We start from the raw sequence: 23,413 nt of genomic DNA, 5'->3' as shown, positions 1-23,413 counted from the left end.
GACAGGTTCCAGCTCTTCATTATGAGATTGAAACCAGTCTGCATTTCTCTTCGCACTTTTGCCGTAGGTGGTCAAAGCTGACTCATAGATGGCGTCTCTGATGTGGGCCCACTTGGTCTCAGCATCCCCTGTGGGAGTGTTTTGAAGGGCTGTTACAAGTGAATTTAGAAATTTTTGTAACAGCTGTGGGTGAGAAATTCTGCTCGTGTTGATGCGCGGGTGGCCCTTCTGCTTGGAATGATGCAACTTCTTTGGTCTGAGTCTAACCTTGCTGCACACCAGGGAGTGGTCGGTGTCGCAGTCCGCACTGTGGAAGCTGCGTGTGATTTGAACACTGTTTAAGGCGGCTCGCCTTGTGACAATGAGGTCTAGCTGGTGCCAACGACGTGATCTTGGGTGCCTCCATGAAACCTGGTGACAGGGTTTAGTGTGAAAGAACGAGTTGGTGATGCAGAGGTTATGATAGGTACACAACTCAAGCAGTCTCTGCCCGTTCTCATTCATCCTTCCAACGCCATAGCGCCCAAGGCAGGAGGGCCATGAGTCATGGTCGGCCCCAACCCTGGCATTAAAGTCCCCCAGCAGGAATAGGTGTTCGGTGTTGGGGATGCTGCTAATGATGTTATGGAGTTGTTCATAGAACTGGTCTTTAGCTTCAGGTGCGGAACAGAGTGTTGGAGCATAGATGCTGAGCAGGTGTACTGGACCAGAGGTGGTGAGCAGTCGGATGGACAGTATGCGTTCCGAGCCATTTGAGGGAGGCTCTATCATGCTGAGCAAGGAGTTTCTGATGGCGAAGCCCACTCCATGCTGTCTTGGTTCTTCAGGATCCCTGCCCTGCCAGAAGAAGGTGTAGTCTTGCTCTGCTAGAGAGCCACTCGCGGGGAGGCGAGTCTCCTGAAGTGCTGCAATGTCCACATTGAGTCTACTGAGCTCGTTGTTAATGATGGCGGTCTTCCGAGAATCGTTGATTTGTGTAAGGTCTTCCGACAGGCCAGGACACATAGTTCTGACGTTCCAGCTTGCAAAGCGAAGGGCTGGTACCTTCTTTCCTTTTTTCATGTTGTTTGGTGCGGTGTATCAGTCCACCTTTCGGGCAATGACCCTGAGCTCCAAGCACCCATTGAAGCAGGCAGACTGTGGCGGGACAGAACCTTATTGACCGGGGGCTGCCCGGTTTGAGGCGGGCGGTAGCTGTCCAGTGAGGTGCAATGACCTCTCCCACCGACAAAGGCAACCCGTGGCGCCCAGTTTCTACGCCAATTTATCTGGACTTATAACCCGTAACTGCTGCCTTCCGTGTTGTTTCAGTCGCTGTGAGGCAACTATGGAGTGACCTCTCCATGGCGCATGCCTGGGCAAATTTATGGAGGTTGAGAGTTGCCCAGTCGTCAAAACCCCCCTCTCGGCCTTTCTGGTGGGGTCCAAAGGAGTGCAGGACACGACGTTTGGCACCAGTATGGCTGCAGGAACTGCCGGAAACATGCCAAAGGTGACACATGACCGCCTACGGGGTTCCGCTCCGGATTTTCTGTTAGGGTTTACTCCCTTAGCCTTGGTCTCTCCCGAGACGCCCACAAGTGGGGTTGTTGGGGCCCCTACACAGGTGTAGGATGGTGCCGGTGGGAGGAGGGGATGCAAGGGGGAGGGGTAGAGGGAGGGGGTGGGGGGGGTGCAGGGGAAGGGGGTGCGGGGTGAAGATGGTGCGAGGGGGGGGCGGGCTGGGACGGGGTTGTGAGGGGGTGAGCTGAGAGGGTGGAGCAGGGAAGGGGACGGGGGTGGGGGGGGGGGTGGAAGGGGGGTAAAGGGGGGGGGAGGGGGGGTGGAATCTGGTGCAGGTAATAAGTAGTAATGTAAAGGACAGAGAGGGGCAAGAGATTTTAGAGTGTGTTCAGGAGAATTTTCAAATGCAGTATGTTTCCAGTCCAACAAGGAAGGAGACATTGCTCTATCTGCGTCTGGGGTATGAGGTGGGTCAAGTGGATCAAATGTCAGCAGTGGAACATTTAGGGGACAGTGATCATAGTATCAGAAGTGTTAGGTTAGCTATGGAAAAGGACAAGGAGCAATCCAGAGTAAAGATAATTAATTGGGGGAGGGTCAAACTCAATGGGTTGAGAATGTATCTGGCCTAGGTAAATTTGAATCAAAGATTGGCAGGCAAAATTATAACTGAACGATGGATTGCGTTTAAAGAGGAGGTGATTTGGGTATAGTTGAGATGCATTTCCAGAAGGGGGAAAGGTAGGACAAACAAAGCCAGAATTCCTTGGATCTTGAAAGAGATAGAGAGTAAGATGAAACAGAAAAAGAGTGCATATGATGGATGTCAGTGGTGATGTTAGGAATGGCATTAAACAGGAAATTAGAGACGCGTGTGATAAAAGAACATCTGTAATTATGGGTGACTTTAATTTGCATATAGATTGGGCAAATCAAATTAGTCACAATACCATAGAGGAGGAATTCTTGGAGTGTATACGGGATGGTTTTCTGGACCAATACGTTGAGGAACCAACTAGAGAAAAGGCCATCCTAGACTGGGTATTGTGTAATGAGAGAGGAATAATTGACAATCTAGTGGTGCGAGATCCCTAGGGGATGAGCGACCATAATATGATAGAATTCTTCATCGAGATGGAGAGTGACGTAGTTGATTCTGAGACAAGCGTCCTGAATCATGGCAAAGGAAACTACGAAGATATGAGGTGCGAGTTGGCCATGACAGATTGGGAAACGTTACTGAAAGGGATGACGGTGGATAGGCAATGGCAAACATTTAAAGAGCGCACGGATTGTTTATCCCTGTCTGGCACAAAAGTAAAATGGGGAAGGAAGCCAAACCATGGCTTACACGGGAGATTAGAGATGGCATTAGATCCAAGGAAGAGGCATATAAATCTGCCAGAAAAAACAAGAGACCGGAGGTTTGGGAGCAGTTTAGAGTTCAGCAAAGGAGGACTAAGAGATTGATTAAGAAGGGGAAAATAGAGTACGAGAGCAAGCTTGAGGGGAACATAAAAACTGACTGTAAAAGTTTCTATAGGTATGTGAAGAGAAAAAGATTGGTGAAGACAAATGTAGGTCCCTTACAGTCAGAAACAGGGGAATTTATTATGGGGAACAAAGAAATGGCTGACCAACTAAATGCATACTTTGGTTCTGTCTTCACAAAGGAGGACACAAATATTATACCAGAATGTTGGGGAACACAGGGCTTAGTGAAAGAGAGGAACTGAAGGAAATCAGTATTAGTTGAGAAATGATGTTGGGGAAATTGATGGGATTGAAGGCTGATAAATCCCCAGGGCCTGATGGTATGCATCCCAGAGTACTTAAGGAAGTGGCCCTAGAAATAGTGGATGCATTGGTGGTCATCTTCCAAGATTCTATAGACTCTGAAACAGTTCCTACAGATTGGAGGGTAGCTAATGTAACCCCACTATTTAAAAAGTGAGCTCGAGAGAAAGCAGGGAATTATAGACCAGTCAGCCTGACGTCGGTAGTCGGGAAAATTCTACAGTCCATTATCAAAGATATTCTAGCAGAGCACTTAGAGAACAGTGGTCGAATCGGGCAGAGTCAGCATGGATTTACGAAAGGGAAATCATGCTTGACAAATCTACTAGAATTCTTCGAGGATGTAACTAGTAGAGTTGATGAGGGGGAGCCAATGGATGTGGTTTATTTGGACTTTCAGAAGGCTTTCGACAAAGTCCCACATAAGAGATTAGCATGTAAAATTAAAGCACATGGGATTGGGGGTAGTGTATTGCGATGGATAGAAAATTGGTTGGCAGACAGGAAACAAAGAGTAGGGATAAATGGGTCTTTTTCCGAATGGCAGGCAGTGACTAGTGGGGTACCGCAGGGATCAGTGCGAGGACCCCAGCTATTCACAATATATATTAATGATTTAGATGAGGGAACTAAATGTAATATCTCCAAATTTGCTGATGACACAAAACTGGGTGGGAGGGTCAGTTGTGAGGAGGATGCAGAGAGGCTTCAGGGTGATTTGGACAAGTTGAGTGAGTGGGCTAATGCATGACAGATGCAGTATAATGTGGATAAATATGAGGTTACCCACTTTGGTAGCAAAAACAGGAAGGCAGATTATTATCTGAACGGCTATAAACTGAGAGAGGGGAATATGCAGCGAGACCTGGGTGTTCTCATACACCAGTCGCTGAAGGTAAGCATGCAGGTCCAACAGGTGGTAGAAAATGCAAATGGTATGTTGGCCTTCATAGCGAGAGGATTCGAGTACAGGAGCAGGGATGTCTTGCTGCAATTATACAGGGCCTTGGTGAGGCCACACCTGGAATATTGTGTGCAGTTTTGGTCTCCTTATCTGAGGAAGGATGTTCTTGCTAGAGAGGGAATGCAGCGAAGGTTCACCAGACTGATTCCTGGGATAGTGGGACTGATGTATGAGGAGAGATTGAGTCGGTTAGGATTATATTAGCTGGAGTTCAGAAGAGTGAGGGGGGATCTCATAGAAACCTATAAAATTCTAGCAGGACTTGACAGGGTAGCTGCAGAAAGGATGTTCCTGATGGTGGGGGAGTCCAGAACCAGTGGTCATAGTCTAAGGATACAGGGTGAACCATCCAGGACTGAGATGAGGAGAAATCTTTCACCCTGAGAGTGGTGAGCCTGTGGAATTCACTACCACAGAAAGCAGTTGAGGCCAAAACTTTGTATGTTTTTTTTTTAGTTTCGTTTAATTTAGAGATACAGCACTGAAACAGGCCCTTCGGCCCACCGAGTCTGTGCCGACCATCAACCACCCATTTATACTAATCCTACACTAATTCCATATTCCTACCACATCCCACCTGTCCCTATATTTCCCTACCACCTACCTATAATAGGGGCAATTTGTAATGGCCAATTTACCTATCAACCTGCAAGTCTTTTGGCATGTGGGAGGAAACCGGAGCACCCGGAGGAAACCCACGCAGACACAGGGAGAACTTGCAAACTCCACACAGGCAGTACCCAGAATTGAACCCAGGTCACTGGAGCTGTGAGGCTGCGGTGCTAACCACTGCGCTACTGTGCCGCCCCCATCAAGAAGCCATCAAGAAGGAGATGATATAGCTCTAGGGTCTAAAGGGATCAAAGGGTATGGGGCGAAAGCAGGAACAGGTTACTGAGTTGGATGATCAGTCATTATCATAATGAATGGCGGAGCAGGCTCGAAGGGCCAAATGGCCTACTCCTGCTCCTATTTTCCATGTTTCTATGTTCGTTTGATAATACAAGTGAGAACCAGGCAGAATATAGAAAGTTCAGAGGGGAAGTGAAAAAAAATAAGAACAGCAAAGAGAGAGTATGAGAAGAGAATGGCAGGTAACATAAAAGGGAATCCAAAAGTCTTCTATATACATATCGATGGTAAAAGGGTGGTAAAAGAAGGCGTGAGGCCAATTAAGGACCAAATAGGAAATTTTTGCATGGAGGCAGAGGATGTGGCTGAGGTACTAAATGAGTACTTTGCATCTGTCTTTACCAGGGAAGAAAATGCTGCCAAAGTCATAGTGAAAGAGGAAGTAGTTGAGACACTGGATGGACTAAAAGATTGATGAAGAGAATTGATTAGAAAGGCTGGCTGTACCTAAGGTTGATACCAGGCCCGATGCGATACATCCAACCATACTGAGGGAAGTAAGGGTGGAAATTGCAGAGGCACTGGACATAACCTTCCAATCCTCCTTAGATACAGGGGTGGTGCCAGAGGACTGGAGAATTGCAAATATCACACAAGGGAATAAGGATAAGCCCAGCTACTGCAAGCCAGTCAGTTTAACCTCCGTGGTGGGAAAGCTTGTAGAAATGATAATCAGGGAAAAAGAATTAACAGTCACCTGGACAAATGTGGATTGATTAAGGAAAGCCAGCATGGATTTGTTAAGAGCAAATTAAATAACTTGATTGAGTTTTTTGATGAGGTAATGGAGAGGGTTGATGAAGGGAATGCAGTTGGTGGGGTGTACATGGACTTCCAAAAGGAATTTGATAAAATACCACAGAACAGGCTTGTCTGCAAAGTTGAAGACTATGGAATAAAAGGAACAGTGGCAGCATGGATATGAAATTGGTTGAGTGACAGGAAACAGAAAGTAGTGGTGAACGGTTGTTTTCCAGACTGGAGGAAGGTATATAGTGGAGTTTGCCAGGAATCAGCATTAGGACCATCATTTTTCTTGATCTAGATTAATGAACTAGACTTGGGTGTGTAGGGCACAATTTCAAAATCTGCAGATGACACCAAACTTGGAAGTATTGTGAACTGTGAAGAGGATAGTGATAAACATCAAGAGGACATAGGTAGGCTGGTGGAATGGGCAGACACGTGGCAGATGAAATTTCATAGAAACGTAGAAACATATAGAAATAGGAGCAGGAGTAGGCCACTTGCCCCTTCGAGCCTGCTCCGCCATTCAATATAATCATGGCTGATCATCCAAACTCAGTACCCTGTTCTCGCTTTCTCCCCGTATCCCTTGATCCCTTTAGCCCTAAGAACTATATCTAACTCTTTCTTGAATATATTTAATGATTTGGCCTCAATAGCTTTCTGTGGCAGAGAATTCCACAAGTTCAACACTCTCTGGGTGAAGAAATCTCTCCTCATAGTCTTAAATGGCTTACCCTTTATACTTAGACTGTGACCCCTGGTCCTGGACTCCCCCGCTTTCAGGAATCTCCTTCCTGCATCTAGTCTGTCAAGTCCTGTTAGAATTTTGTAGGTTTCTATCAGATCCCCTCTCATTCTTCTAAACTCCAGCGAATACAAGCCAATTCGATCCAATCTCTCTTCATACGTCAGTCCTGCCATCCCAGGAATCAGTCTGGTGAACCTTCGCTGCACTCCCTCCATAGCAAGAACATCCTTCCTCAGATAAGGAGACCAAAACTGCACACAATATTCCAGATGTAGTCTCACCAAGGCCTTGTATAATTGCAGCAAGACATCCTTGCTCCTGTACTCGAATTCTCTCGCTATGAAGGCCAACATACCATTTGCCTTCTTAACTGCCTGCTGCATCTGCATGCTTACTTTCAGTGACTGGTGCACAGGTCTCACTGCACCTCCCCCTTTCCCAATCTATCGCCGTTCAGATAATAATCTGCCTTTCTATTTTTGTCACCAAAGTGAATAACCTCACATTTATCCACATTATACTGCATCTGCCATGTATTTGCCCACTCACTTAACTTGTCCAAATCACCCTGGAACTTCTCTGAATCCTCCTCACAGCTAACACTCCCACCCAGCTTTGTGTTGTCTGCAAACTTGGATATATTACATTTAATTCCCTCATCTATATCATTAATATATATTGTGAATAGTCGGGGTCCTAGCACTGATCCCCACTAGTCACTGCCTGCCACTGGGGAAAAGACCCATTTATTCCTACTCTTTGTTTCAATCTGCCAACCAGTTCTCTATCCATGTCAGTACCTTACCCCCAATCCCATGTGCTTTAATTTTGCATGCTAATCTCTTATGTGGGACCTTATCGAAAGCCTTGTGAAAGTCCAAATACACACATCCACTGGTTCTCCCTTATCTATTCTGCTAGTTACATCCTCAGACAATTCCAGTAGATTTGTCAAGTATGATTTCCCTTTCATAAATCCATGTTATAGAGTCATACAGCACAGAAACAGGCCCTTTGGCCCAATGTGCCTGAGCCGACCATCAAGCACCCGTCCTAACTAATCCCACTTCCCCGCACTTGGCCAGTAGTCTTGTTTGTTATGGCGTTTCAAGTGCTCATCTAAATATTTCTTGAATGTCGTGAGTGTTTCTGCCTCTACCACCCTTTCGGGCAGTGTGTGTCAGATTCCAACCACCCTCTGGGTGAAAAAAATTCCTCCTCAACTTCCCTCTAAACCTCCTGTCCCTTACCTTAAATCTATGTCCCCTAAGTTTTTGATCCCTCCGCTAAGGGAAAAAGTTTCTTCCTATCTATCCTATCAATGCCCTTCATAATTTTGTATACCTCAATCAGGTCCCTCCTCAGCCTTCTCCACTCCAAGGAAAACAACCTCAGCCTATCCAGTCTGTCTTCATAGCTGAAATGCTCCTGCCCAGGCAACATCCTGGTGAATCTCCTCTGCACCCTCTCCATTGCAATCAAATCCTTCCTATAGTGTGGTGCCCAGAACTATACACAGTACTCCAGCTGTGGCCTAACCAGCGTTTTACACAACTCCATCATAACCTCCCTGCTCTTATATTCTATGCCTCGGCTAATAAAGACAAGTATCCCATATGCCTTCCTAACCACCTTATCTACCTGTGCTGCTGCCTTCAGTGATCTATGGACAAGCATCCCAAGGTCCCTCTGACCCTCTGTACTCCCTAGGGTCCTACCATCCATTGTATATTCCCTTGCCTTGTTAGACCTCCCAAGGTGCATCACCTCACACTTCTCAGGATTAAACTCCATTTGCCACTGCTCCGTCCATCTTACCAGCCCATCTGTATTGTTCTGTAGTCTAAGGCTTTCCTCCTCACTATATATGACACCACCAATTATCGTGTCATCTGCGAACTTACTGATCATACCTCCTATATTCACATCTAAATAATTAATGTACACTACAAACAGGAAGGGTCCCAGCACTGATCCCTGCGGTACCCCACTAGTCACAGGCCTCCATTCACAAAAACAACCCTCTACCATCACCCTCTGCCTCCTGCCACTAAGCCAATTTTGAATCCAATTTGCCAAATTACTCAGGATCCCATGGGCTTTTACTTTCTTAACCAATCTCCCGTGCGGGACCTTATCAAAAGCCTGACTGAAGTCCATGTAGACTACATCAACTGCTTTACCCTCATCCACACACCTAATCACCTCCTCAAAAAAATTCAGTCAAATTTGTTAAACACGATCTCCCCCTGACTAAGCCATGCTGACTATCCCTGATTAATCCCTGCCTCTCCAACTGGAGATTAATCCTGTCTCTCAGAATTTTTTCCAATAATTTCCCGACCACTGATGTTAGACTCACTGGCCTGTAATTATCTGGTTTATCCCTACTACCCTTCTTGAATAATGGTACCACTTTCGCTGTCCTCCAATCCTCTGGTACCTCTCCTGTGGCCAGAGAGGATCTGAAAATTTGTGTCAGAGCCCCCTCTATCTCCTCCCTTGCCTCACATAGCAGCCTGGGATACATCTCATCTGGGCCTGGGGATTTATCCACCTTTAAACCCATTAATACAGCTAATACTTCCTCCCTTGCAATGCTAATTTGATCAAGTATATCACAATCCCTCTCCCTAATCACTATACCTACATCATCCCTCTTCATAGTGAACACAGATGAAAAGTAATCATTTAAAACCCCACCTATGTCCTCCAGCTCCACACACAGATTGTCACTTTGATCCCTAATGGGCCCCAATTTTTCCCTGGTCATCCTCTTGCCCCTAACATACTTATAAAATGCCTTGGGATTTTCTTTTATCTTGTCTGCCAGTGTTTTTTCATGCCCTGTCTTCGGTTTCCTCATTACTTTTTTAAGTACTCCACTTCATTTTCTATACTCCTCTAGGGCATCTGCTGTTTTCAGCACTCTGAATCTGCCATACGCCTCCTTTTTTTTCCTTATCCAATCCTCTATATCCCTTGACATCCAGGGTTCCCTTGACCTGTTGGTCCCACTCTTCACCTTTACAGGAACACGCTACACCTGAACCCTCACAATTTCCTTTCTAAATGACTCCCACTGGTCTGATGTAGACTTTCCTAGAAGAAGCTGCTCCCTGTTCACTTTGGCCAGATCCTGTTTTATCATCTTGATATCTGCATTCCCCCAATTCAGTACTCTTATTTCCGGTCCCTCTATGTCCTTTTCCATAACAACCTTAAATCTCAGAGTTATGGTCACTATCCCCAGAATGCTCCCCACAGCCACTTCTACCACTTGTCCGGCTTCATTCCCTAGGATTAAATCCAGTACCGCCCCTCCTCTTGTAGGACTCTCTATGTACTGGCTCAAAAAGCTCTCCTGAATGCACTTGAAGAATTCTGCCCCCTTTAAGCTTTTTGCACTAATACTATCCCCTCTAATATAGGGGAAATTGAAATCCCCTACTATTATTACCCTATTATTTTTGCATCTCTTGACTTTGTCCGATCCTGTCATTGTTTTCCAAGTGCTCTGCTATTACATCTTTTATAATGGACTCGAGCATTTTCCCCACTACTGATGTCAGGCTAACCGGTCTATAATTCCCTGTTTTCTCTCTACCTCCTTTTTTAAAAAGTGGGGTTACATTAGCTACCCTCCAATCCATTGGAACTGTTCCAGAGTCAATAGAATTTTGAAAAATGACCAGCAATGCATCTACTATTTCTTGGGCCACTTCCTTAAGTACTCTGGGATGCATACAAGTGTGAAGTGATACATTTTGGTAGGGAGAATGAGGAGAGGCAATATAAAATAAAGGATGCAGTTCTAAATGGGGTGCAGAAGCAGAGGAGAAACTGTTCCCATTGTCCGAAGGCTCCAGAACCAGACGACTTCGATTTAAAGTGATGGCAAAAGAACCAGAAGAGACATGAGGAAAAACTGTTCTACAAATCGAGTGTTAGGATCTGCCTGTGAGTGTGATGGAGGTAGATTCAATTGTGATTTTCAAAAGGGAATTGGATAATTATCTGAAGAGAAAGAATTTGCTACAGGTAAACGCCAGGGGAGTGGAACTAGATATGTTGCTCTTACAGAGAGCCAGCACAGATACGATGGGCTGAATGGCCTCCTTCTGTGCTGTAACCATTCTATGATTCTACGAATAGTACTAATGGACTATTGCATTGTTGGATGTTCTGTCTTTCGGAAGAGATGTTAAACCCTGCCTGGCCTCTCAGGTGATGTAAAAGATCCCATGGCACTATTGTGAAGAAGAGAAAGGAGCTGTTCCTCCTGTCCTGCCCAATATTTATCCCTCAACCTCGAAAACGGATGATCTGGTCATTAGCACATTGCTTTTTGTGTGCAAATTGGCTGCTGCATTTCCTACTTTACACTTCAACAGTATATAATTGGCTATTACATATTTCACGTCCTGAAAGGTGCTATATAAATGAAAGTCTTCTTTCACTCTGTTGCATTTTACTCCCGTTTCATTGACTACATTGGCAATGGGAGCCATGGTTTCACACCATACCCTTGCCACCGATACCCATTCTTCTATTCGCTTTGTATAGCAGGAAAGTGAATGCTACGAGGCCCAATTTTATGGACCACTGTCCTAAGCCCTTGCATTGCTTGAAAAACATCTGGTACCCAAAACAGGTATCGAGTGATGGGGGGAGGGGCGGGGGGCAGTGGGTGGCTTTTCCTAAAACCAGCATTAGGCTCCTTGCATATGCTAATGAGGAGCCTAACTCTCACAGGTTTTCTAGGCATTGATGTGGCCTAGCAAGTGGTTGCCACCAAAACAGTAAGTTTATTTAACGCCACACTGTGCTTTAAACCCTGGAGCTTCACTAAGTGAAATGCCCTCGCACCAGAAATCAGAAATTATATACAAATGTCGATGAAAATCAAATTGTTTCGCTTAAGTTATCCTACTTTGAAATACACTTACATGCATCCCCTATTGTTTCAACTTTGTAGACATCATAGTTATCAATTATAGCATCGAAGCTGGTGTACAATCTGTTGAGAAGATCCACGACCTGGTAAGGGGTGCTGGCACTGGACAGCAGAGTAAATCCAACAATATCACTAAAAGGAGAAAAAAATTGCAGTGTTCTGCATTAACAACAACAACTTATATTTATATAGTGCCTTTAATGTAATAAAATGGGAGGGGCGAGACCATGGAGGGATTTGAAAACAAGGATGAGAATTTTAAAATCAAGATGTTGCTTGACCGGGAGCCAATGTAGGTCAGTGAAAACAAGGGAGATAGGTGAATGGGACTTGGTGTGAGTAAAGGCATGGGCAGCTGAGCTTTTGGGTGACCTCAAGTTTACAAAGAGTAGAATGTGGGAGACCAGCCAGGAGTGTATTCAAATAGTCAAGTCAAATCAGAAACATAACTGGAATAATTACCCTCTCCGATCAAAATATATGAAGGGATAGGAACTGGCGAATTTAGGGAATAATCATTGTATTATTTTAAAAGGAGAAAATAGTTTTTACAGCCAGTTGGAAAGAAACCCCAGTCGTAACTTATTCTCACTGTAGTAGGCGGCACAGTGGCGCAGTGGTTAGCACCGCAGCCTCACAGCTCCAGCGACCCGGGTTCAATTCTGGGTACTGCCTGTGCGGAGTTTGCAAGTTCTCCCTGTGACTGTGTGGGTTTCCTCCGGGTGCTCCAGTTTTCTCCCACAGCCAAAAGACTTGCAGGTTGATAGGTAAATTGGCCATTATAAATTGCCCCTAGTATAGGTATGGGATTAGTGTAGGATTAGTATAAATGGGTGGTTAATGGTTGGCACAGACTCGGTGGGCCAAAGGGCCTGTTTCAGTGCTGTATCTCAAAATCTAAAAAAAAATCTAAACTTAAACCAGCGCTTCTCATCTTACATCCATCGTTTTGACGGAAATAAAAGTATAATAATTAATTAAATGCAACTTCACACATGCTGAGAAGAGTTTAAACTTGGTATGAAGATAGCTTACGGGTCAATGCAAATGGTCATTCTTTGAGGATGGGAAAGGAAAGCAATTTAGTGTTCGCACAGTACATCAGAGTGCGCTCTGCAACACCAGCCAATTACAGATGAGCTCAGTGATGACATATGGGTTCCTACAGATCACAAAGGCTTAAATATTATCTGAAGTAACTTTCCCCACTCTCAAATTCAGGCCTGATCAAATCCACAATGATCATTGGCCCAGAATGTAAGTTAGCACTTATAAATACATTGGCGATCTCATTCAGAAGTGTCACCTCAGTGTTGACTTAGCAAATGGAACAAAAAATAGTCCCTTTACTGCAAAAGCAAAATTCTGCGGATGCTCTAAATCTGTAGTTAAAAACAGAAAATGCTGAAGATACTCAGCAGGTCAGGTAGCATCAGTGGAGAGAGAAACTCAGCTCAGAAGAAAGCTCATGAAATGGTATCTCTGTTTCTCTTTCCACAGATTCTGCCTGACCTGCTGAATATTTCCAGCATTTACTGTTCCTCTAAGTATGGGGGCACTTTAAGATTGGGGTAGGGCAGATGAGATTCACTCTGCATCTAATTGTGCTGTGTCTGACCTGAGAGTGCTTGATGCTGACGTTGGGTATATGAATAGAAAGTGTTTCGTGCTCTATGGCTAACACCTTGGTGAGTGCAAAATTCACGCCAAAAATAGAAGCCCTTCATTAGACTTGTCAACAGCAGAAAAGTGACAACAGTGACACCATCAATAACAACACTCCCACCATCACAACAGTGAAATCAGATTCACAACACCTAAGTGACATGCCTGAAAAACACCGTAGCATTCGAATAACTTTGAGCTTGTGAAGTAATCCCTTGTCGGAGATCGTCAGCTACTTCCTTTGGTAACATGCCTGGTGACATATACAATAGTAAGTACATTCAATAAGGTTTCACACACCATGCACTGTGAATGTTCTCTCTGAATAATGACACAGACTGAATGTTAACTGAGATATCTTACTGTATAAGAGGCAATCAGTCTTTTGCTTTTCTTGTAGGAGATCTTGGGTCCTTTCAGCCACAATAACTTCCAAGTGCTTGCTGTACTTTTCCATCTACAGGTAAACAATGGAAGAGGTCCCTCATGTGTTAACTGAGCATGGTATGATTGGCGAGGTGGTCAGTTGCAATTTTATTGAATGAAAGTGGATATAATGCACTCCCAAAAATACTGGTGAAAATTATGGAAGCACAGACATTAAAATGGAATAAACCAATGGCCCTAATTAGAAAACAGCCAGAATTGTGGAACATGGTCCCTTTAGCAGAAATCCTGGAAAGCTATGTAAAATAAATCGAAATTTTACTTGTTCAGGCACCATAACCTCAGTGGGTCTGATGGTGATCAGGTGACCTTGCCATTTTGGGGAATATCTACCCAATAGATAAGCAGGTAGATATTTCTGATTGGACCATCAATGCAACTATGGCACATTTGCAACATCAACACCACTCCTTACTATCCAAAGACATGCTTGTTTCTAGCTAATGAAACAGAGTTTGGATTAATAGATACATTTTCAATGAGATTGTGCAGCCATGAGCAGAACAGGATAAAGTAGTTAAGGTCATAGAGTCATAGAGTCATTTACGGCACAGAAGGAGGCAATTCGGCCAATCAAGTCCATGCCAGCTCTCCACAGAGCTATCTATTCAGTCCCACTCCCCCTTTGATCCCTGTCACCCTGCAAGTTTATTTCCTCCAAGTGCCCATCCAATCTCCTTTGAAATCATTGATTGTCTCCACTTCCACCACCCTCGTGGGCAACGAGTTCCAGGTCATTAGCACTTGCTGCTTAATAAAGTTCTTCCTCACATTCCCCCTGCATCTCTTGCCCAAAACCATCAATCTGTGTCCCCTAGTCCCTGTACCATCAGTTAACGGGAACAGTTTTTCCTTGTCTATCTTATCTAAACCTGTCATAATCTTGTACACCTCTATCAAATCTCCTCTCAATCTCCTTTGCTCCAGGGAGAACAAACCCAACTTTTCCAACCTAACCTTGTAACTAAAATCCCCCATCCCTGGAACCATTCTGGTAAATCTCCTCCACACCCTCTCACGGACCCTCACATTCTTCCTAAAGTGTGGTGACCAGAACTGGATGCAATACTCCAGATGGAGCCTAACCACAGCTTTATAAAGGGTTAGCATAACATCCTTCCTTTTGTACTTTATGCCTCTATTTATGAAGCCCAAGATCCCATATGTTTTGCTAGCCATTCTCTCAAAAGGTCCTGTCACCTTCAAAGTCCCTCTGTTCCTGCACACTCTGTAGAACTGTGCCATTAAGTCTATATTGCCTCACCCTAGCCCTTCTGCCAAAATGCATCACTTCACACATGTCTGTATTAAATTCCATCTGCCACTTGGCTGCCCATTCTGCTAGTCTCTCTATGTCCTGTTGCAGATGGTTCGTATCATCCTCACTGCCACTCCTCCAAGTTTAGTATCATCGGCAAATTTTGAAATTCTACTCTTTATTCCAAGATCCAAGTCATTTATATATAGCAAAAAAAGCAGTGGTCCCAGTACTGACCCTTGGGGAACACCACTGTCCACCATCCTCCAGTCTGAAAAAAAACATTTACCATGACCCACTGTCTTCCATCCTTAAGCCAATTTTTTTTATCCAAGTGAACATTGACCCTCCTATTCCATGAGCCTCAATTTTGTTAACCAGCCTTTTATGTGGTACTTTATCAAACACTTTCTTAAAATCCATATAAACAACATCTACTGCATTCCTTTCATCAATCATCTCTGTTACTTCATCAAAAAGTTTTTATCAGTCAAGCATGATCTGCTTTTTACAAATCTGGCTCTCCTTAATTAACTCAAGCCTCTGCAAGTGCCTGTTAATTTTTTCCCTCATTATAATTTCTAATGCCTTCCCAACACTGATGTTAAACTAACTGGACTGTAGTTGCTAGGACTGTCCTTAAACCCTTTCATTTGGTGCTCGCCAATCCTCTGGCACCTCCCCAGATCTAGGGAAGACTGGAAGATTATGACAAGCCCTTCCGCTATCTCACCCCCACTTCCTTTCGCAACCTGGGATGCAAGCGATCCGGACCAAGTGACTTATCTACTCTAAGCATAGCCAGCCTTTCCAGTACCACCTCCCTCTCAATTTTTACCCCATCCATTGCCTCTCTGCTTCTACTGATATTTTGTCAGATTCCTCTTCCTTAGTAAACACTGATACAAAGTACTCATTAAGTATTATACCCTTGCCCTATGCCTCTAAGTATATATCATCCTCTGTCCCTAATAGGCCCCACTCCACCTCTTACTTCTTCTTTGGTCTCCTTGTCTCGGGATTTTCCAGCACGAGATCCAGCAATGCCTCCTTTCTAGTTGGGCAGAGAACAAACTGATCAAGGAATTTCAGAAATTCTTCCCCCTTCTTCCCCTTTACTCTAAAATTATCCCAATCAATATTTGGGTAATTAAAGTCCCCAAATATGACCACTCTTGCACATCTCTGTGATTTCCCTGCAGATTTGCTCCTCTATCTCTCCCTGTCATTATTTGGAGGCCTATAGAACACCCCCAGTTGTGTGATCATCCCCTTTTTGGTTCTCAACTCTAATCAAATGGATTCTGTCCTTGCCCCCTCAAATACATCCTCTCTTTCCAACATTCTCTTTTCTCCTTCTCTAAACACTTTATACCCTTGTATATTAAACACTGGTCCTCATCATTTTTAAGCCACATTTCTGTTATTGCCACTAAATCATATTCCCATACTGCTATTTGTGCTTGTAGCTCACCAACCTTATTCAGCACACTTTGTGCATTTTCATGCATGCATTGTAACCCTGTCTTTGCATTCCTCATCGTCCTTCTTAGTCTGCTCCTTTCTAATATGGAACTACTCCATTCTCAAGTATTGTTCAACACTCTTACATCATGTGTTTTTTTTATTCTTTCATGGGATGTGTGGCCAACATTTGTTGCCGATCCTTCATTGCCCTTGCAACTGAATGGCTTGCTAAGCCATTTCAGAGGGCAGTTAAGAGTCAACCACATTGCTGTGGATCAGGAGTCACATGTAGGCCAGACCAGGAAAGGACAGCAGATTTCCTTTCCGAAAGCAGATTAGTGAATGAGATGGGTTTTTATGACAATCGATGATAGTTTCATGGCACCATTACTGAGACTAGCCATCAATTCTAGATTTTGTTATTAATTAATTGAACTTATTAATTAATTGAATTTAAATTCCACCAGCTGCCGTGGTGGGATTTGAACCCATGCTCCCAGGGCATGGCCTGGACCTCTGGATTACTAGTTCAGTGACATTCCCACTTCGCCACCATCTCCCCTTACTCCTCTTTTCTACTTTTATATGCTGGCGCTCATTCCCCTGTCAATTTAGTTTAAATGCTTCGCAACCATATTGGTGTACCTTTCCACGAGGACATTGGTCCCAGTCCTGTTGAGGTGCAACCCATCCCTTTTGAATAGGTGGCTCCTGCCCAATACCCCAAGAATCTAAAGCCCTCTCTCCTGCACTATGCTTCAAGCCATGCATTGATCCTCCCTATCTTCCTATTTCTACTCTCATTAATGCATGGCATTGGGAGTCGTCCAGAGATTACTACCTTTGGGGTCCTACTCTTTAACTTCCTCCCTAGCTCCTGAAAATCTGACCGTAGGACCTCAATACCTTCCCTTGCTCCGTTGATGGTACCAATGCGTACCACACCTTCTGGCTCACTCCCTGCCCCCTGCAGAATATCCTGCACCCTCTCTGTGATGTCCTTTACTCTGGCACCAGTGAGGCAACACACCATGCAGGACTCACGATGACGGTTACAGAAATGCCTGTCTGTCCCCCGACTATGGAATCTCCTATAACAACTGCATTTTTATCCTTTGCTGTTCCCTCCCGTACAGTCTCATGCCCATTGTTGCCATGGTCTGGACTGTCCTCCCAGCATTCTCGAATGCTGAGTACCGGTTTGAGATTGGCACACACCTTGAAGATTTTTGTACCTCCTGCCTCTTCCGGATGGCCACCCATCTAGTATCCTGAACTTTTACTGCCTGTGGGGTGACCACCTCCTGGACTGTATGATCCAGGAGACATTCCTGCTCCCAGATGCTCCGCAGTGACTCTAGCTGCCCCTCAAACCCGGAAATCCTGAGCTTGAGCTGAAGCAGCTGGAAACACTCCCTACATACCTGGTCGCCCAAGAATCATGGAGTGTCCTGGAGTTCCCACATGGCGCAGAAATTGCAAGCTACTGGTCGCAGCTGCCCATCCATAAGCTAACAAAAAACTCCATTCCCTCTTTTAGAATCTAGTTGGCACCTTTATTAAACTATTCATTTGAATAAATGCCTCTGGACCTGCTCTGCGCTACTACTCTTATTAATTCACTCACTGTTATACTCACCCTGATTAAGGTTATTAATTTCTCGGCTTCTAATTTGAAAGACTGCCTTAGTTTAAAGAGAGAAAAGATAAATACTCACCCACCAATCATTTACCTGCTTTCCTGTGACATCAAACTTTGATTTTTTTTTGTCTTGGTTTCCTCTCACAGTGCTCTCTCTCTCTCTCTCTCGCTATCTCTCTCTCTCTATCTCTATCTCTCTACCTCTATCTCTCTCTATCTCTACCACTATCTATCTATCTCTATCTCTCTCGCTATCTCTCTCTCTCTATCTATCTCTCTCTCTCTCTCTCTATCTATCTCTCTCTATCTCTCTCTCTTTATCTCTCTCTCCGCCACTGCTTTATCTCTGCTGTGCTCTTAGACCTTCCGCTGTCTCACAGTTAATGTGAACCTCTTGATCTACACAGAATGCTATACCTGTGTTAATCATGCTTAAGGCTGCTTTCAATTTATTTGGTGTATTTTTATCAGGCATCCCACTGCCAGAATACTTTCATCATTATTTAGTACTCAAAGGCCAAGTGTAACATGCACCAGATGCCAAATAAATCTCTTACAATTCTGTCTTCACAACATGGCATTATCTTCTTAATCAGAAGAACAAAAACAAAATAAACTTTTGATATTTCCAAACGAGACCATTTTTTATGACACTCTGAACAGAATTCCCAATGTCATGCTAAATTATGATCAGTTTGTCCAGTGAATTCATGCCCACATAAGGACTGGATTGAGACTGTCCACAGTCATTTCAAGTAAGACCCTCATTTTCTTTTTTAATTCATTCATTCTGGGGAAATGGGTTTCACTGTCAAGGCTACCACTTATCGTCAATCCCTAATTTCCTTTGAGGCGGTGGTGAGCTTTGTACCACTGCAGCTTGTGTGGTGAAGGAACTGCCACAATGCTGTTAGGGCTAGGGTTTTGACCTGGTGATGATGAAGGATCGGTGATATATTTCCAACTCAGGATGCTGTGGAATTTGTAGGTGATGGGGGTAAGGGGGTGGAATTCTCTTTAAACAAAAAAATATATAGAATGTTGCAACAGAGTATGCTGTTCTGAGCTTGTTAGGGTAGAGTTAGGGGAGTAGTCATGACTCATTGGGCAGTACACTCACTTCTGAGACAGGGACTCTAGAGGCTTGAACATAAAATCTCGGCTGACAGGCTTCGTACTGAAGGAGTGCTGCAATGTCAGACTGAAGGAGTGCTGCAATGTCAAACTGAAGGAGTGCTGCAATGTCAGACTGAAGGAGTGCTGCAATGTCAGACTGAAGGAGTGCTGCAATGTCAGACTGAAGGAGTGCTGCAATGTCAAACTGAAGGAGTGCTGCAATGTCAGACTGAAGGAGTGCTGCAATGTCAAACTGAAGGAGTGCTGCAATGTCAAACTGAAGGAGTGCTGCAATGTCAGACTGAAGGAGTGCTGCAATGTCAGACTGAAGGGGTGCTGCAATGTCAGACTGAAGGAGTGCTGCAATGTCAGACTGAAGGAGTGCTGCAATGTCAAACTGAAGGAGTGCTGCAATGTCAGACTGAAGGAGTGCTGCAATGTCAAACTGAAGGAGTGCTGCAATGTCAGACTGAAGGAGTGCTGCAATGTCAGACTGAAAGGGTGCTGCAATGTCAGACTGAAGGAGTGCTGCAATGTCAGACTGAAGGAGTGCTGCAATGTCAGACTGAAGGAGTGCTGCAATGTCAAACTGAAGGAGTGCTGCAATGTCAGACTGAAGGAGTGCTGCAATGTCAGACTGAAGGAGTGCTGCAATGTCAGACTGAAGGAGTGCTGCAATGTCGGACTGAAGGAGTGCTGCAATGTCGGACTGAAGGAGTGCTGCAATGTCAGACTGAAGGAGTGCTGCAATGTCAGACTGAAGGAGTGCTGCAATGTTAAACTGAAGGAGTGCTGCAATGTCAAACTGAAGGAGTGCTGCAATGTCAGACTGAAGGAGTGCTGCAATGTCAGACTGAAGGAGTGCTGCAATGTCAAACTGAAGGAGTGCTGCAATGTCAGACTGAAGGAGTGCTGCAATGTCAAACTGAAGGAGTGCTGCAATGTCGGACTGAAGGAGTGCTGCAATGTCAAACTGAAGGAGTGCTGCAATGTCAGACTGAAGGAGTGCTGCAATGTCAAACTGAAGGAGTGCTGCAATGTCAGACTGAAGGAGTGCTGCAATGTCAAACTGAAGGAGTGCTGCAATGTCAGACTGAAGGAGTGCTGCAATGTCAAACTGAAGGAGTGCTGCAATGTCGGACTGAAGGAGTGCTGCAATGTCAAACTGAAGGAGTGCTGCAATGTCAGACTGAAGGAGTGCTGCAATGTCAAACTGAAGGAGTGCTGCAATGTCAGACTGAAGGAGTGCTGCAATGTCAAACTGAAGGAGTGCTGCAATGTCAGACAGAAGGAGTGCTGCAATGTCAAACTGAAGGAGTGCTGCAATGTCGGACTGAAGGACTGCTGCAATGTCAAACTGAAGGAGTGCTGCAATGTCAGACTGAAGGAGTGCTGCAATGTCGGACTGAAAGAGTGCTGCAATGTCGGACTGAAGGAGTGCTGCAATGTCGGACTGAAGGAGTGCTGCAATGTCAAACTGAAGGAGTGCTGCAATGTCAGACTGAAGGAGTGCTGCAATGTCAGACTGAAGGAGTGCTGCAATGTCAAACTGAAGGAGTGCTGCAATGTCAGACTTAAGGAGTGCTGCAAAGTCAAACTGAAGGAGTGCTGCAATGTCAGACTGAAGGAGTGCTGCAATGTCAGACTTAAGGAGTGCTGCAATGTCAAACTGAAGGAGTGCTGCAATGTCAAACTGAAGGAGTGCTGCAATGTCAGACTGAAGGAGTGCTGCAATGTCGGACTGAAGGAGTGCTGCAATGTCAAACTGAAGGAGTGCTGCAATGTCAGACTGAAGGAGTGCTGCAATGTCAGACTGAATGAGTGCTGCAATGTCGGACTGAAGGAGTGCTGCAATGTCGGACTGAAGGAGTGCTGCAATGTCGGACTGAAGGAGTGCTGCAATGTCAGACTGAAGGAGTGCTGCAATGTCAAACTGAAGGAGTGCTACAATGTCAGACTGAAGGAGTGCTGCAATGTCAGACTGAATGAGTGCTGCAATGTCACACTGAAGGAGTGCTGCAATGTCGGACTGAAGGAGTGCTGCAATGTCAGACTGAAGGAGTGCTGCAATGTCAGACTGAAGGAGTGCTGCAATGTCGGACTGAAGGAGTGCTGCAATGTCAGACTGAAGGAGTGCTGCAATGTCGGACTGAAGGAGTGCTGCAATGTCAGACTGAAGGAGTGCTGCAATGTCGGACTGAAGGAGTGCTGCAATGTCACACTGAAGGAGTGCTGCAATGTCGGACTGAAGGAGTGCTGCAATGTCAAACTGAAGGAGTGCTGCAATGTCAGACTGAAGGAGTGCTGCAATGTCAAACTGAAGGAGTGCTGCAATGTCAGACTGAAGGAGTGCTGCAATGTCAAACTGAAGGAGTGCTGCAATGTCAGACTGAAGGAGTGCTGCAATGTCAAACTGAAGGAGTGCTGCAATGTCGGACTGAAGGACTGCTGCAATGTCATACTGAAGGAGTGCTGCAATGTCAGACTGAAGGAGTGCTGCAATGTCGGACTGAAAGAGTGCTGCAATGTCGGACTGAAGGAGTGCTGCAATGTCGGACTGAAGGAGTGCTGCAATGTCAAACTGAAGGAGTGCTGCAATGTCAGACTGAAGGAGTGCTGCAATGTCAGACTGAAGGAGTGCTGCAATGTCAAACTGAAGGAGTGCTGCAATGTCAGACTTAAGGAGTGCTGCAAAGTCAAACTGAAGGAGTGCTGCAATGTCAGACTGAAGGAGTGCTGCAATGTCAGACTTAAGGAGTGCTGCAATGTCAAACTGAAGGAGTGCTGCAATGTCAAACTGAAGGAGTGCTGCAATGTCAGACTGAAGGAGTGCTGCAATGTCGGACTGAAGGAGTGCTGCAATGTCAAACTGAAGGAGTGCTGCAATGTCAGACTGAAGGAGTGCTGCAATGTCAGACTGAATGAGTGCTGCAATGTCGGACTGAAGGAGTGCTGCAATGTCGGAGTGAAGGAGTGCTGCAATGTCGGACTGAAGGAGTGCTGCAATGTCAGACTGAAGGAGTGCTGCAATGTCAAACTGAAGGAGTGCTGCAATGTCAGACTGAAGGAGTGCTGCAATGTCAGACTGAATGAGTGCTGCAATGTCACACTGAAGGAGTGCTGCAATGTCGGACTGAAGGAGTGCTGCAATGTCAGACTGAAGGAGTGCTGCAATGTCAGACTGAAGGAGTGCTGCAATGTCGGACTGAAGGAGTGCTGCAATGTCAGACTGAAGGAGTGCTGCAATGTCGGACTGAAGGAGTGCTGCAATGTCAGACTGAAGGAGTGCTGCAATGTCAGACTGAAGGAGTGCTGCAATGTCGGGCTGAAGGAGTGCTGCAATGTCAGACTGAAGGAGTGCTGCAATGTCGGACTGAAGGAGTGCTGCAATGTCAGACTGAAGGAGTGCTGCAATGTCAAACTGAAGGAGTGCTGCAATGTCAGACTGAAGGAGTGCTGCAATGTCAGACTATAGGAGTGCTGCAATGTCAAACTGAAGGAGTGCTGCAATGTCAGACTGAAGGAGTGCTGCAATGTCAAACTGAAGGAGTGCTGCAATGTCAGACTGAAGGACTGCTGCAATGTCAGACTGAAAGGGTGCTGCAATGTCAGACTGAAGGAGTGCTGCAATGTCAGACTGAAGGAGTGCTGCAATGTCAGACTGAAGGAGTGCTGCAATGTCAGACTGAAGGAGTGCTGCAATGTCAAACTGAAGGAGTGCTGCAATGTCAGACTGAAGGAGTGCTGCAATGTCAGACTGAAGGAGTGCTGCAATGTCGGACTGAAGGAGTGCTGCAATGTCGGACTGAAGGAGTGCTGCAATGTCAGACTGAAGGAGTGCTGCAATGTCAGACTGAAGGAGTGCTGCAATGTTAAACTGAAGGAGTGCTGCAATGTCAAACTGAAGGAGTGCTGCAATGTCAGACTGAAGGAGTGCTGCAATGTCAGACTGAAGGAGTGCTGCAATGTCAGACTGAAGGAGTGCTGCAATGTCAAACTGAAGGAGTGCTGCAATGTCAGACTGAAGGAGTGCTGCAATGTCAAACTGAAGGAGTGCTGCAATGTCGGACTGAAGGAGTCTTGCAATGTCAAACTGAAGGAGTGCTGCAATGTCAGACTGAAGGAGTGCTGCAATGTCAAACTGAAGGAGTGCTGCAATGTCAGACTGAAGGAGTGCTGCAATGTCA

The 23,413-nt window shown here is 45.2% G+C and overlaps 1 protein-coding gene across 3 annotated transcripts in view; it reads right to left on the bottom strand.

Annotated features, from left to right (window-relative positions):
* Window positions 1–23,413, bottom strand: part of LOC137372636 (atrial natriuretic peptide receptor 2-like) — a 168,811-nt gene that overhangs the window by 40,349 nt on the left and 105,049 nt on the right. For all 3 annotated transcript variants that reach the window (XM_068036599.1, XM_068036602.1, XM_068036600.1), the window contains exons 17-19: window positions 13,660–13,753; window positions 13,462–13,549; window positions 11,624–11,763 (exon numbers count right to left, since the gene is read on the bottom strand). In XM_068036599.1, coding sequence (XP_067892700.1) covers window positions 11,624–11,763; window positions 13,462–13,549; window positions 13,660–13,753 — 322 coding nt within the window. The remainder of the gene's footprint in view (window positions 1–11,623; window positions 11,764–13,461; window positions 13,550–13,659; window positions 13,754–23,413) is intronic.

This window comes from Heterodontus francisci, chromosome 8, assembly GCF_036365525.1.
Source record: "Heterodontus francisci isolate sHetFra1 chromosome 8, sHetFra1.hap1, whole genome shotgun sequence".
Taxonomy (NCBI): domain Eukaryota; kingdom Metazoa; phylum Chordata; class Chondrichthyes; order Heterodontiformes; family Heterodontidae; genus Heterodontus; species Heterodontus francisci.
Note: the sequence above shows the minus strand (reverse complement) of the source record. Positions and strands in the feature narration are given on the sequence as shown.